Below are 16,687 nucleotides of genomic sequence, written 5' to 3' on the forward strand. Positions count from 1 at the left end.
ACCTTTTCCCTATTTAAAATTCTCTCTTGATTTCCTCTGGAGAGAGGACAGCGATTCCTTCTGCTGAAAGCGATCAAGGAGCTTGGGCAGGATACATTTCGACAGCCAGATTGATTTTTTCGCCTCAGAAGTGGCTACACTGGAGTGGCAGTGAACAGCTTCTGCTATACTCTCAGCATGCAGAGATGGCAAATGGCCTCCAGTTCAATCTGGAGAGATGTTGAAAACCTGATAGCACTGCAGGGTCAGAATATGACCCACAGCATGGGCATGAGCTTGCATTTCTGATGACTGCCTTCCATGAGGGCAATGAGCTATTAAGGAGCCAAAAGAAGTAGACAAAAGTAAGCCCGTACAAATCCTGACATTCCCAATCGAGATCCCATGATGCTTGGGGTAAGATTTATGCAGGGCATCGCATCTTGCACACAGCTTTCAGGCAAGCTACGACCGCTGAAACTGCAATCTTGTTAAAGGTGCGACATCTGTAGAAAACAAGCTCATGTTTGATACCCTGGTGCTCTCTACATGGGCCATGCCTGGGTCTGTAATTTGTCTTTGATGGAGAGAGAGACTTGTCAGTTTGAGGCTTGTGACTACAGCTCAGAGGCTGCTACTTTCTGGTCTGGATCTGGGGACTCTCAAGTCTCCGGCCTCTCAGACCAGGAACATAGGAACACAGGAAGCTGCCTTATAAAATCTTGTATTCTACAGGGGGCCATTGCTTTTGACAAGAGGATAGCTGGCATTTGAAGACGATATCCTACACAAGTCCTTGTCGACAGATATGTGGTCTAAATTATTTAACCCACCTGTCTTCGTGAAGAAAACTTCTAAAGGCACACTTGTGGTCGTTAAAAGGAATGCATGGCACTTTCCTGCTAAATTAATTACCTTTTCCCTATTTAAAATTCTCTCTTGATTTCCTCTGGAGAGAGGACAGTGATTCCTTCTGCTGTAAGCGATCAAGAAGCTTGGGCAGGATACATTTCAACAGCCAGTCAGAACACTGGTCCACCTGGTCCAGTATTGTCAGCACTGACTGGCAGCAGCGGCTCTCCAGGGTTTCAGGCAGGATTCTTTCCTTGCCCTACCTGGAGAAGCTGGGGATCGAACCTGGGACCTTCTGCCTGCAAAGCAGGGGTTCTATCACACTGAGCTATGGCCCCTCCCAAGACTAGGTGCAAAGCAAGTTACTGCTTCAGTGTGCGGCCTGGATAAGACTTTGCTAAAGGAAGGAAGGTTTAGTCAGCTTACACATGCCGGTTTTTATTAATCTGGACGGTACAGCGTGCTTGCATCGTTTCATTATACTAGATGTGTTAAATATAACTGCGTGCTTTCTTGGCATGGGCTTTTCTAAACTCACTCTGCATTTCGTAAGCTTTAGGGCCACTCCCTCACTTTATCACAGGTGGTGCAGAACCCCTTTCACCGCAAGGGCCAAATTCCATTTTGGAGGATATCTTGGGGGCCACACTGCAGTGGTGGGTGGGGCCAAAGGGGCGGAGCTCAAACACCAAACACACGAGCATAGCTTAAATAGCTCTTACTGCTAGCAACTAAGTCATAGGAAAGGCATTTCAACCTCTTAGAATGGGGCGGGGGAATTGCAGAAAACCCAGGAAGCCACCAAATGATCAGTGATTGGGGGAACAGGGGTGGAGCCAGAGGAAGGGGGCATGGCCTTCTGGACCCCTGAAGGGCTGGAATGGGACCCCTGGAGGACTAGATTTGACCTAAGGTTCTGCATCCCTGCTTTAGTTCTTAGTTGTGATTTGTCTTCTTAGATTAAGGGTCAGGTGGTACTCACAACAAAAGAGAGGAGGCAAAGAACCTAGCCTACTGATTCTAGTGTTTACTGAATACTATTTTTTTTGCCAGCAGGGAGTGGAGGCCAGGTGTTTATTTGCTAACCCATCACCACCAGTGTTCAAGTCTGGAGAGAGAAAATAAAATAGTTCTTTAACATCAACATCTCAACTTACTTTTTTATTATATCCCCAATGGAAAACTGAGCAAAGAGGTGGGCAGTAACACTTAGTCTTCCTACAATGCTGCATAGGGTGTAGATGATGGAGTATTATTACTGCTACCCACACTGAAGCCGTCACTATATACACATTTCTATTGTGGCTTAATTTATTTAGCTGTGTGAATCACTGCGCGTTCTTTATACATGTTCCCAGGTGTGCATTCCACCACCTTATCCAGCCCATACATACTTGTTAATCTGAGCCAAAAACATTCCCTTCAGTGCGTAGAACTCTGCAGTCATCTCCTTGGTAAAATACTTCAGATTTGTCGATTCGATAACCTCAAGGCCCTATTGAACAGCAAGGTTTGTAAAATATACATCACAGCCAGATAAAAAGTTACCAACCCATCCTGAAACAGAACGTCTCAGTGGACTGTACCCTTTTGTAAGCTTCCAAATGATGAAGAACTGCAGACCATGCCAAATATAATTTGTCTTGCTCGGAATGAGAACCCCGTAACGGGGGGGGGGGTGGGCGGGGGGGGGACCCACACTAGTCAAGTTGCAATTGTATTCTGATCTTTGCCATTTGAACAGCACAAACCTTTACACCTTTACTCTGAAGTCCCACTAGAATTCCAAATTTGAGAGATATTAGGGCTGCAATCCTAAACATACTTATTACGGGGTATGTTTAGGATTGCAGCCCTATGTTCAAATCCTGCCCTGCAGGAAGGATCGTGATGATTTTTAGACATTTGTTAATATTGTGATGTCATTATTTTTATGTTACTTGGAAGCCGCCTTGGTAGGGTTGTTTTTTTCAACCCTGAAAGACGGCATATGAATAATTGTGATAAACAGAAATAAAATAACTTCAGTAGATTAGGTTTTCAGTCATCCTGACTTAAAGTGGAACGGTACAAGCCCACATGTACTCTGCATTAAAAAAAAAAAAGGAATTCTATGCCCATCCAAATTCAGGAAAAGCTGAATTCTGGGCCTGGGGAATGGTCAGGAAACTACTTCATGCTTCAGGTTCAGAAATGCATCCCCCATCCTTCAGTGCATTTACTTCCAGGGCAGCTCAACAACATAAGATTTTAAAAAGCAATACAAGCCCCTCAACAAAAACAACAAGTCAAGCACACACAACAAAACAGCAGCAGAGCACATCAACTGCAGAGTAAAACCAGTTTGGGCAACATTTTGAAAGGTTGGGCAAGACCTAGAAGAGTAGGTGCCAGGTGAGCCCTTCTCCAGGGAGAGCATTTCAAAGAGGGGCCCCCACAAACCAAGATGGCTTTCTCTCAGGTCAACATCCCACCTCTCCGAAAGGGAGGCGGGCCTTGGAGAAGACCCCCCAAAAACTATCTCAAACGGTGAGTTCTGCTGAGCAGCTGAAAAGGAACCCTTGAGTCCAGCTCTGGATGTAATTTGGTTTTGCATCTGGATCTTTTATAAATGTAACATGCACCCTGCAGAAAAGGCTTCTGTGTTGCCTCAGTCTATGACTGGCCCTTGAAATCTCTCTCTCTCCCTCAAAAACAAAACAAACCCACACACATGACCCAACTCATCACATGTGGATGCAGCATATCTACCCTTCAGTATCATGGCCATACAGTGGATACAAAACCTGCAGTGGTTAAAAGGGTATACTTTAAATATGAATCAGCTACTACGATTTGCAGCTTTGCTGGACTTTTAGCCTTGAATGTTTTCTCCCTGTGACCAGGCTATTTTATTAGAAATTCGGTTTCAGGATGCTTACCCTTTTTCCTCTAGCTGCCTGAACCGGATTTTTGCTCAAAGCTTGTGCATCAAGGTTGGGCAACTTGTGGCCTTCCAGATGCTTTGGCCTACAACTCCCACGATCCGTCACCATTGTCTAGGGCCGATGGACATTGTAGGATAAAACATCTGGAGAGCCACCGAAGTTGCCCATCCCTGCTGTAAGAGTTTATTACCCTTCTCTTCTTTTACAATTAAGCCCTTGTTCCCAATGCAAGCTGGCTTCCACCGTGCTGAAGAGACCCCCATGCTGCCACAAATGCCAAAAGTAACATGAATTGTTTGAGGGCACTGTTGATATACCTGCATGCACTCGTTTTTGCCCATGACTCCAGCCAGCTGAAGGTAGCACTTGACTTGCTGCCGGATCTTCTGAAAGCAGTCCACAATAGGCACCGTCGGAATAGTGTGGATGCGGCTCAGGATGTCCAGAGCCACGTTGACCAGTCCTTGTTTCCGAGCTATTTTTCCATACTGGATAATTGCAGAGGCTGAAGCATGGACACCCAGCATGGCATTGTTGGAACTAGGATCGTGTTGGGAGCTGTTCTCATAGGCACTTACGATGGCTAGGGGAGCCAAAGGGAGCAAACGTTGGAAATTAAATGGCAACGAGATGAATTCACATATCCTTGCTATTTGATGATTAGGCTTTGTCAGGGTTCCCCTTATGACCTGGATCCCCTGAGCAACTCCTTAAAGATCGCTTGCCTCCTTAAGAGTCTCACCTTCCTTATTTTAGACTTCCCCTTCCCAATAATGTGGGGTTTAGGCTGTAGACATGGGGTGACTGACTCACAAGACACTTGGGGTTTAACCACAGCAGTTAATTAAAGCTAGCAAATTACAACTAAAGGTTGTAATAGAGCCGAGTGATACACAAGGACTTAGAAGAAAATAAAAGTTGCAAAACCCAAGTTCCTTTACCCTAGCTGTATTAGATTCTTCTAGGCTGCTCCTTCCTGCTCCGGTCTTCTAACTCTGCTCTCACTGCCCTGGTCTTTCTGACACTTTTTTTATACCCTCCCCCCTCAAAACTGAAAGTACTGCTTCAAATCTGAAGACATGAAACTTAACTGGGGAAATGAAACTGAAACTTAGCCAGGGAAATGAAACTACTCCTCTCATGGGTACCCCCTCCCAACAACAACAACAAAACCAGGCCTTTAAGCCTGACCATTTTACCCTTTTCCTCTGTAGACCTCAAACCTTCACAGGCTTAAATCTTGCCTTTCTTTCAGGCTGTTTCCAGGCACAATTCAAACTGCTGGTTATGACCAATACAGCCCTATACGACTTGGGACCAGGCTACCTGTAAAACTGCATATTTCCATATGAGCTGGCCCAGGTTTTAAGAGAAGAACATAAGAAGAGCCCTGCTAGATCAGACCAAGGGTCCATTGAGACCAGCATTCTGTTCACACAGTGGCTGACCAGCTGTCGACCAGGAACCCAGAGGTAGGGTATGAGCACAACAGCAACCTCCCACCCATGTTCCCCAGCAACTGGTGTACACAGGCTCACTGCCTCTGGTACCGGAGATAGCACATAGCCATCAAGACTAGTAGACACCAATACAAATTCTTGGAGCCATTCCTCCAAGAATTTGTCCAACCCCCTTTTAAAGCCATCCAAATTGGTGGCCATCACTACAAGATATTCTGGAGAGGCCCTTCTCTTGGACCCACCAACATCAGAGGCATGTTTGGTGGAACAGAAGAAAGGGCCTTCTTGGTGGCTGGTCCCAGGCTCTGGAACTCCCTGCTGAGGAAGGCTAAGTTGGCTCCTTCTTTATTGTCCTTCTGCCGGGAGGCTGGTCTGCTGCTGAAGTGGGTTCTATTGGGTTGCGTGCTGGTTTGTTTTTACTGTTATATTTTTAATGTAAGCTATTTGTTTTTATGATTGTTTTAACTAAGTTTATTTTAATCTTGGTTTTATTATTGTTACTTTATTTTTATAATTATTTTATAATTATGTATTTTATTAGTGCCTTGAGCCCCATTTTGGGGGCAGGTATAAATCAAATAAATAAATGATGGAGCTTAAGGTGGCAACACGGGAGTTCCCAGACTGGCTTGGCATCAGCAAGATCCCTGGATCATGTGCCTGTAGACTATGCCCTGGGACCACCTCACTCCTCAGAGGTGTCTCCTTAATACAAATTGTCTCATGGTGCCATTAGCCAAATTCTTCATCTCTTTGAGCAGCTCATACTACAGAAAGGATGGCTAGTGTCTTCCATTCCTCCAGGTCGGTTCAGACATCCATACCCTGCCTCAGAAACTTCAGCTGGTCCTCAATACCAGAGCAAGGTACTAATCGAGACTGGTCACCTTGAATCCGGTTTCGTTTCTGGCTCCTCGTCTGTTTCTGAGCAAAATTCCAAGTGCTGGTTTCAACCAGGACCACCTGGGACTTACATATTTGAAGGGCCACTTTCACCCATGCAAATCTAATTACCTTAATCATCTTTGGCCATGCTTTGGGTGTCCCTGCCATAAGAACTCAGGCAGGGGATGACTGGAGAAAGGGCCTTTTCTGCTGTGGCCCCTGCGCATGGAATACACACCCCAGGGAGGATATCTTGGTGCTAAATCTATCAGCTTTTAGGCATAAGTCAAAATCTTTTTATTTATCCAATCATTTTTAAACTGCTCATATTTTTAAGCTGTTGATCTGTGCCAATCTAGTCCAGAGAGACTGCTTTATTTATGTCTTGCTGTTTTGATGCTTTTTATTATTGTTTGCATTGTAATATTTAAAATTTGATCTATTTGTAAGTTGCTTTGAGGTGTGTGTGTGTGCCCCCCCCCTCGAAAATACTGTAATCACTTCGCCAACAAAGGATTCTTTTCCAGCAGAACTTTTTAAAGCTGGAAATGGGGGATCCATATTGGGGAGTTTCCTGGAAAATGGCCTGTTGGGATTGGGAGTTTCACCTTGGTAATGATGTTGCCTCCACATGAAAATGCTGCTCCAGTGGGACAGGTCATCTGACACAATTGGCAGCCTGTTCCTCCAAGTCTTCACGACGGTCTTCATGTCATGCAGGCTGTTATTCCTCCCAAGATTGGCTGGCTGTAAACCTGCATTTATTTGGGCTGCTTCCTGAAGTTCAATGATTTGCTGTGCCGCCTAGGAAGAGGAGGGGGAAGGTTATAAAAATTAAAGCATATTCTCTGCCGCTCAGAAGGAATGACATTCTTGGCTGCAGCAAGAACAGTAGGATGTGCTGACTGGGTAGCTCTGTTGGGGGAAATATTACAGTCAATGTCATGATATAGCTGTTTGGTTGTTTAAAATGCTAATGATCACATAACAAGGTTCATCAGCCATCTTCTTGTAAAGACACAAACAGGGAGATGAATAATGGAAATAATGCCAACATACTACTACTACTAATAGTAACAATACTATTAATAGTAATAAACAAATACACAACAGCAGGAATATAAACAGCTACTTTAAGATTAAGGCAGGAATTTGCTAGTTACTAGCAAATCACTAGGAATTTGCTAGTAATGCCAATATTACTACTACTAATAGTAACAATCTCCAGCAAAGGAGATCGTTACCTTGTCATGGTGCTGGAGCTTGAGCACCTCAATGACATCATGAGCTAAACCGTGAAGGGACACCCAAGACGGGAAGGTCATGGCAGAGAGGTCAGACTAAATATGATCCCTGGGGAAGGAAACGGCAACCCACCCCAGTATTCTTGCCATGAAAACTAAATGGATCAGTACGACCAGAGATATGTCGGTATACCATCGGAAGATGGGACTCCCAGGTCGGAAGATGGTCAAAATGCTACTGGGGAGGAACAGAGGATAAGTTCAACTAGCCCCAGATGTGATGACGCAGCTAGATCAAAGCCGAAAGGACAGCTAGCAGCCGATGGTGCTGGTGGTGAACAACGAATCCGATGTTCTAAAGATCAACACACCATAGGAATCTGGAATGTAAGATCTACGAGCCAGGGCAAATTGGATGTGGTTATTGGGGAGATGTCAAGATTAAATATAGACATTTTGGGTGTCAGTGAACTGAAATGGACTGGAATGGGCCACTTCACATCAAATGACCACCAGATCTACTACTGTGGACAAGAGGACCACAGAAGAAATGGAGTAGCCTTCATAATTAATAATAAAGTGGCTAAAGCAGTGCTGGGATACAATCCAAAAAATGACAGAATGATCTCAATTCGAATTCAGGGTAAGCCATTTAACATCAGAGTGATCCAAATATACTCCCCAACCACAGATGCTGAAGAAGCAGAAGTAGATCAGTTCTATGAGGATCTGCAGCACCTACTGGATAGTACACCAAAAAAGATGTTATTTTCATTACAGGAGACTGGAATGCTAAGGTGGGTAGTCAAACGACACCTGGAATTACAGGCAAGCATGGTCTGGGAGAACAAAATGAAGCAGGACATAGGCTGATAGAATTTTGCCAAGACAACTCACTGTGCATAACAAACACTCTCTTCCAACAACCTAAGAGACGACTTTATACATGGACTTCACCAGACGGTCGACACCGAAATCAGATTGACTACATCCTTTGTAGCAAAAGGTGGCGGACATCTATGCAGTTGGTAAAAACAAGACCTGGAGCTGATTGTAGTTCAGTTCACGAACTTCTTATTGCACAATTTAGAATCAGACTAAAGAGAATAGGGAAGACCCACAGATCAGGTAGATATGAGCTCACTAATATTCCTCATGAATATGCAGTGGAGGTGAAGAATAGATTTAAGGGACTAGATTTGGTAGATAGGGTCCCGGAAGAACTATGGACAGAAGTTCGCAACATGGTCAGGAGGCAGCAACAAAAAATGTCCCAAAGAAAAAGAAAACCAAGAAGGCAAGATGACTGTCTGCTGAGACACTGGAAGCAGCCCAAGAAAGAAGGAAAGCAAAAGGCAACAGTGATAGGGGAAGATATGCCCAATTAAATGCAAAATTCCAGAGGTTAGCCAGAAGAGATAAGGAATTATTTTTAAACAAGCAATGCGCGGAAGCAGAAGAAGATAACAGAATAGGAAGGACAAGAGACCTCTTCCAGAAAATTAGAAACATCGGAGATAAATTCCAGGAAAAAATGGGTATGATCAAAAACAAAGATGGCAAGGACCTAACAGAAGCAGAAGAGATCAAGAAAAGGTGGCAAGAATATACGGAAGATCTGTATTGGAAGGATAACAACATCGGGGATAGGTATGACGGTGTGGTCACTGAGCTAGAGCCAGACATCCTGAAGAGTGAGGTTGAATGGGCCTTTAGAAGCATTGCTAATAACAAGGCAGCAGGAGATGACAGTATCTCAGCTGAACTGTTTAAAATCTTGCAAGATGATGCTGTCAAGGTGATGCATGCCATATGCCAGCAAATTTGGAAAACACAAGAACGGCCAACAGATTGGAAAAAATCAACTTATATTCCCATATCAAAAAAGGGAAGCACCAAAGAATGTTCAAACTATCGAACAGTGGCACTTATTTCCCATGCCAGTAAAGTAATGCTCAAGATCTTGCAAGGTAGACTCCAGCAATTCATGGAACGAGAATTGCCAGATGTACAAGCTGGGTTTAGAAAAGGCAGAGGAACTAGAGACCAAATTGCCAATATCCACTGGATAATAGAGAAAGCCAGGGAGTTTCAGAAAAACATCTCTTTCTGTTTTATTGACTATTCTAAAGCCTTTGACTGTGTGGATCATCACAAATTGTGGCAAGTTCTTGGTGGTATGGGGATACCAACTCATCTTGTCTGCCTCCTGAGGAATCTGTATAACGACCAAGTAGCAACGGTAAGAACAGACCACGGAACAACGGACTGGTTTAAGATTGGGAAAGGAGTACGGCAGGATTGTATACTCTCACCCTACCTATTCAACTTGTACACAGAACACATCATGCGACGTGCTGGGCTTGATGAAGCCAAGGCTGGAGTTAAAATCGCTGGAAGAAACATTAACAATCTCAGATATGCAGATGATACCACTTTGATGGCTGAAAGTGAGGAGGAGCTGAGGAACCTGATGACGAAGGTGAAAGAAGAAAGTGCAAAAGCTGGGTTGCAGTTCAACCTCAAAAAAACCAAGATTATGGCAACCAGCTTGATTGATAACTGGCAAATAGAGGGAGAAAACATGGAGGCAGTGACGGACTTTGTCTTTCTAGGCGCAAAGATTACTGCAGATGCTGACTGAAGCCAGGAAATCAGAAGACGTTTACTTCTTGGGAGGAGAGCAATGACAACTCTTGATAAAATAGTTAAGAGCAGAGACATCACACTGACAACAAAGGTCCGCATAGTTCAAGCAATGGTATTCCCCATAGTAACCTATGGCTGCGAGAGCTGGACCATACGGAAGGCTGAGCGAAGGAAGATAGATGCTTTTGAACTGTGGTGCTGGAGGAAAATTCTGAGAGTGCCTTGGACTGCAAGAAGATCAAACCAGTCCATACTCTAGGAAATAAAGCCAGACTGCTCATTTGAGGGAATGATATTAAAGGCAAAACTGAAGTACTTTGGCCACATCATGAGAAGATAGGATACCCTGGAGAAGATGCTGATGCTAGGGAAAGTGGAAGGCAAAAGGAAGAGGGGCCGACCAAGGGCAAGATGGATGGATGATATTCTGGAGGTGACGGACTCGACCTTGGAGGAGCTGGGGGTGGCGACAGCCGACAGGACCAGCTCTGGCGTGGGCTGGTCCATGAAGTCACAAAAAGTCGGAAGCGACTGACCGAATAAACAACAATAAACAACAATAAACAACAACAACAACAACAGTAACAACGCTATTGATAGTAATAAACAATACACAACGGCAGGAATATAAAGAGCTGCTTTAAGATTATGGCAGGAATTTGCTAGGCTAATGGATTTTTTTTAAGCAGTGTCCAAGGTACGTGCCAAATGTTGGAAGACTGTTGTTGGAGTAAGGCAAGGGTGTGGAACCTCAGGACAGGGGCCAAATCCAGCCCCCTGGGAGACCCCAGGTAGCCATGCCCCCTTCCCCGGCCCCATATCCTTTCCCCAACCACTTATTGTTGGGTGGTTTCCTGGGTTTGTGCAATCCCCCTCCCCCATTTTAAAAGGCTGAAATGCCTCTCCAAAGGCTTAGTGACTGTTATAGCTTTAAGCTAAAATATGCTAGTATTTCTGGTATTTTGGCCACACACCCTTTATCCTCTGGCCCTGCCCACCACTGGAATGTGGCCCCTGAGAGCTTCTTTGTAATGGAATTTGGCCCTCAGGCTGAAAGAGGTTTTGTACCAGGGGTAAGCGGTCCATTGAGACCTTAGAGATGTCTCTTCGTATTTTGGAAGTGACACTGCCTATTATCTGTGAGATATTTAACATCTAGTAAGCTCTTTTACCACGTGAATGTATTACAGAATCACAAAATGTTGAAAGTGTTCAAGTGGTTGCCAGCCCACCCACATTATTGCGTTTACCTCCCCTTTCCTCCAAGGAGCTCAAGGGCAAATAGACACAGTGGTCTCCTCCCTTTCATCTTAACCACCTTCTATCTTAGTTAACCCACAATTTGTGTGACTGGGCCCAGTATTTGTTTTGCTCAAACACGAAGGAGTAGCCCTTTCACAGCTGCTAAAGGAACCATGCAGAGTTAAAGAAACGCTCCGACAGACCAACAAACTCAGATTTAAATCCTTTGCAGAGGATAAAACTGATGTAAACCATTCGCAAAGCTATTTCTTGAGAGATAAACACTTGTGTTAGCTATTAATCAACTAATAAGATAACTGTGTGTGTCTCTCTCACATTCCCCTTCTCCCCCAAGACAGTCTACATTCACACACAAATCTCTGGAAACAAAATAAATTAAGCAAAGCAATATTCTCTCCCTGCCCCCCACTCATAATCGCCACAGTATCAGCTCTCACAATAGCTTCACCTTCATCCTACTCCCATTCATCATGTAAATTTAATTTTCTAGCAGGTATTTAATCACTCACTATCTGATACAGGAAAAAGTAATTACTGCTGAGTAGCTTCATTGCAGTGTTGGTAGCTTTGTCATTCACTGCCTATTTTAGCAATTTGACAATGAGAACATCTACGAAGGTTTTCAACAAGCTCTGGAAGGCACACAGAAGGAGTCAGCGTCTATTGAGTAGTATTCACCCTAAATAAAATAGTATTTGGGACAGCAAAGTGAAATGACAACCCCTAGTTATTGGGAGAGGTCAATTCACGCTTTCAGAAAATTCTAGATATATCTGCTCAAGGAAAAGCTTCATGTGTTATTATTTATCTTAATCTTCCCCACACACTCTCATCTTAAGATGTAGGAAGGGTAGGGATTCATTTTGATATCATTAGAACACAGGTACCAATGGAGCCTTTAAAAAAAAAATCTAATTGCCATGAAGGGAGGAGGAAGGGCTAAGTCTCCCCTCCTGTGCACTGGAACACCTCCCGCAATCACCTCCCCAACAGGGTCTAACCGCGATCACCTCCCCACCAAGGTCTAACTAGCCTCCTAACTAGTGCTAATGAGCGCTTTTTTTCTTAAGCCTAAGAGCTGCAGGGCAGGGATGAGGAGGGGAGGCAGCCGGGGAGAGAGAAAGGGGAGAGAACCAGGATAACTTAGCGGGGACAAGGCAGGCCGTGTGGTATACACACAGCCCTGCCTTCCAACCCCTCATACACCTACCGACCCAGCGCCTGCTTGACACCCAAACAAATGCAGGAGTGCGGCAACAACGGTGCCAGAGTGCGTCACGTGAATAGGAGTGTATTCTATGTAATAGGAATAGTGTAATAGGAATAGGAGAATAGGAGTGACAGGTGGCTGCCTCTCTGGTAACTCACTTATAGAACATAAGTCATGGTGGTTCAGACAAAAAGTCCATCTAGTCCAGCATTCTGTCCACACAGTGGGAAATCTACAAGTAGGACATGAGCAGAACAGCACCCTCCCACCCATGTTCCCCAGCAACTGGTGTACACAGGCATACTGCCTCTCATACTGGACGTAGCATATACAGTAGCCATCAGGACTAGCAGCCATTGATAGACTTCTCCTCCATGAATTTGTCCGATACCCTCTTAAAGCCATCCCAACTGGTGGCCATCACTTCATCTTGTGGAAGTGAATTCCATAGTTTAACTATGGCTGTGTGAAGAAGTCCATCCTTTTATTGGTCCTGAATATCCCACCAATCAGCTTCATGGGGTGACCCCACGGGGTTCTAGTATTATGAGAGAGGGAGAGAAATGTCTCCCTATCCACTTTCTCCTCATCATGCATAATTTTGTACACCTCTACCATGTCTCCCCTTACTTGCCTCTTTTCTAAGGTAAGCTCACTTCGTCAGGGGCCTCTCCCAACCACATTCTCTGTGACATGTTGGGAGAAGGCGACACATGTACTCGCTCCCTCTCTGTGGAACTCCCTGCCTCTTGATGTCAGCCAGGCAACAACATTGTTTGGTTTCGGTGCCTGTTGAAGAGATTTTTATTTAAATAAGTCTCCCCTAACTGATCAGCCACAGTTTTAGATAACATCATCTGATTTTAAATATTTTAATTCTGTAATTTGATTCTTTTTTCTTTCTTTTTATTGTTCACTGCTCGGAAATCTTGTCAGATATAGAGCGGTATATAAATCCTGTAAATAAACAAACAAACAAGGCAAGACAGTCAGCCAGGCCAGCCACAAAGAGGTGTGACTTCCACTGGGACACTGGCTGAGGAGCATGGGAACACCCCAAGGAGAACAGCCACCCAACACAGCACTTGCTGCCTGAAGTGGCTGCCTCACGCTGCCTTATGGTAGGGCCAGCCTGCAGTCAACATCATCATTTCTACACTGCCTCATAGCCAAAGCTCTCTGGGCGGTATACAATAGCTGCTGACAAAGCTATCATCCTTCACAAATTTGTCAAATCCCAATGCTACTTTGAAATTGTTTACTGAAATTGTTTTTAGCTGATTAAATTGTTTTAAATTTTGTATGTTAAAAAATTAGACTGTTTTATTATAATGTCGTATCATGTCATGTTGGTTAATGCTGTAGAATGTTGAGGTTTGTTGTTGTTATTGTTTTGTGAATTGTTGTGAACTCCCCAGAGAGCTATTGGGTGGTATAGAAATGAAAATAAGAACAACAACAACCAACTTCTTTCCAAATCTTTCTCTGCATGGAGCCTAGCAGCAGACCTAGGAACAAAGCCTTGTAGAAATAATGCATTTTAATTTTTAAAGTAACCCAAACAAATTTCCCTGAAGCACCTTGTGCAATGGGGCATAGGGGATTCCTCCATATTTCATACATTCTCTCTTTGTTTTGTGATTACAATAACGAGGGGTACCTCGGTCTTACCTGAAGGAGGGGTGTGTGGACGTGCGAAACCACCTGTGGAAGTCTTCGCCATTCCCGAATAGCCAAGCCACTGGCCATCTCCACGAGGCGCTCAATGAAGTTAAGCTGCTGTTCTTCAGGATGGCAGATCGCCAAGTATCCTCGATACATGTTGACCTTCCATGCCATCTCTTTGGGGCAACTCAGCTCCACCTTGGGGCAAAACAAGATATTTTGTTAAGAGACACGGCTTTTTCACACCCAAATTCCAAAAGAAAGAGATTGCCTAGGTTCAGGTGTAACGTGACACCATGGTTTGACCGAACTATAGCTAAGAACTCGCAGCATGGTTTAAAGCTTTTTGTCCGCTTTCATTTTCCATTTGTGCAGGACTCAGCATCATAAGGTCACTCCGGTCTCGGTGGTGCAGCTGCCTTTGAAGGCAGAGCAATGGCTCTAGCTGTGGCTTGACAATGGTCTGGGAATTCAGTCATAAAAGCAAACCACACTGGGCACAAACTAGTTTACAAAGCTGCTTCAACATGTCGGATCCTATTTTGTCAACCCCAAACAAATCAAGATTTGTGGGGCAGGGGCTGTTTCAGACTCAAACAAACCATAGTAAGATTTAACTGAACAAATCAACAAAACATGAGTTCTGCAGTACAGACAAACCTAGAGTGAGTGAGTGAGTGAGTGAGAAAGAGCACGAGTGCATGCCAGAGAAAGAAATACCTAATTTCATGTAATTGTTTATTGACATTCCAAGACATCCTTTAAAGAGCACCCCTAATTTCTGCACCACAGAAATGTTATTAATATATCCTTAGCAAGCTTAACCTATAATAAAAGGGGGTCCAACTTGATGTGCCATATTTTCTTTTACCATTTTGTTTACTTATGGGGGGAGCACTCCTACGGCCCCTAGACATTGTCTGAAGAGCCACAGAGTCCTGGGGGTTCCCCCCCTCCGAGGTCGGTGGCAGCAGAATCTGACCATCAGCTTCTAGCAAGGGATGAAAGCAATGCCTGCTTCCTAGTATATCTGTCCGCTCACATAATGGATGTTAAATTTTCCGATGCTGCTTTTACGCCTAGGCCAATAAAGCATCAGGTATTAACCCTACTTCCTTGGGCAAAGCAAATCCCCTTTTTACTACATTATTGGCAGGATCACTGAACACAATGGCAGTCTAAGCAAACGCAAATGTGTCTGGTGCCCTATAAACTGACCCATGGTATTTTAATACCTTAAAAGGTTCGTGAGATTTAAGAAACCTGCTTCGCCACAACATGGGAAGAACCAATAGTCTTCTGCTCGCTCGCTCTCTTTCTCCCGGCCTTTTCAACAAAGACAAAGAGTCAAACTATCCAAGGTGCATTTTATATAAGTTGCTTGGAATCACCCTAAGCGAAGCCAGCATAATGTAGCTCCAGTGAAAGACAGTAAGTATAGACGTACAAGAAGCACAGAGGCAATTATTCCGCCACCACCCTTGTATTTATGAAAAACATCTTTCCTGACTTTTTAAAAAAAGCATAAATGTGACAAAAATCAGAGCAGCTCCATTTGCAGCTCCACTGTTTTCCCCACTTTAGTTCATTAGCGAAGGCCTCATTACTGAAAAATAAATCTCTCACTCAACCCAGCCCCAGCGCATCCGCAGTCACTGGTGACTGTCATATCGATCTGGGCTGCAGTTTTCACGAGGAGAAGCTGTCACACATGATCAGTTCACCTGGCTGCAACTCAAGGCTTCAACTCTACCCTGCAATTGATACTTTATTGCACCGCTGCAGAAAACACACACACACACACACACACACACGGATATTTGTCTGGATATCTGGAACACAAATGATGTTTTTTGAGTCTAACCCATAGTTACCACAAACCATGGCTTGGCGTTACGTCTGAGCCAACATATTTGTCATTTGTTGAACGTACATGCTGAAAGTGAGCATGTTTAAAACGCCAGGGCATCATCAGAAAACATGAAGCTTTACCTTCTTGCTTGCTTTTGTGCTGAAAAATGACAGATTGCGTTGTTAATGCCTGCTCCCTGATGTTCGCACATTATCACTACATTTTTACCTTGAAGGAATTTGCTGCAGAGTGTCTTAGATTTCATCTTCTAAGGGCGCAATCCTATGGCTGCTAGACAGCAGCTAAATGGCCATAAGATTGTTCAGTTCCTGGAAAACTGCCTACCTGCCCCCACCCAGGCTGCACGGATTGTTCCCAGGCTCCAGGCTCGGATGAAGAGAGCAGAGCAGGGCAAAAGGCAGTGTTCACAAGGGCAGGGAGTGCCCCCCACCCTGCTCCAAAATCCCGGGGCTAGACAGCCGAAATCAGCCATCCAGCTGCAAATTCAGGGCGGCTGGAGCATGGAGGAGAAGATTGCCTCCGTGCTCCGCCTGCCCTGCACTGGATGGGCAGTCGCCTCCAAGCTGGGAGGTAGCTGCCTATCCCGATAGGATTGCTCCCTAAAAAGACATTTATACTTCACCTTCACAAAGGCTTCCCTAGGAACAGGCTACACAAATGTTAAAGTCTAGCCAAATACA

General features: G+C 44.4%; 1 protein-coding gene across 10 annotated transcripts in view; it reads right to left on the reverse strand.

Moving 5' to 3' along the window:
- Positions 1–16,687, reverse strand: part of TRRAP (transformation/transcription domain associated protein) — a 202,979-nt gene that overhangs the window by 55,675 nt on the left and 130,617 nt on the right. For all 10 annotated transcript variants that reach the window (XM_084818421.1, XM_084818419.1, XM_084818422.1 and 7 more), the window contains 4 exons: positions 14,141–14,332; positions 6,712–6,907; positions 4,076–4,341; positions 2,226–2,326 (listed from right to left, as the gene is read on the reverse strand). In XM_084818421.1, coding sequence (XP_084674547.1) covers positions 2,226–2,326; positions 4,076–4,341; positions 6,712–6,907; positions 14,141–14,332 — 755 coding nt within the window. The remainder of the gene's footprint in view (positions 1–2,225; positions 2,327–4,075; positions 4,342–6,711; positions 6,908–14,140; positions 14,333–16,687) is intronic.

This window comes from Heloderma suspectum, chromosome 12, assembly GCF_057233095.1.
Source record: "Heloderma suspectum isolate Gila_16-S chromosome 12, 16-S_ref, whole genome shotgun sequence".
Taxonomy (NCBI): domain Eukaryota; kingdom Metazoa; phylum Chordata; class Lepidosauria; order Squamata; family Helodermatidae; genus Heloderma; species Heloderma suspectum.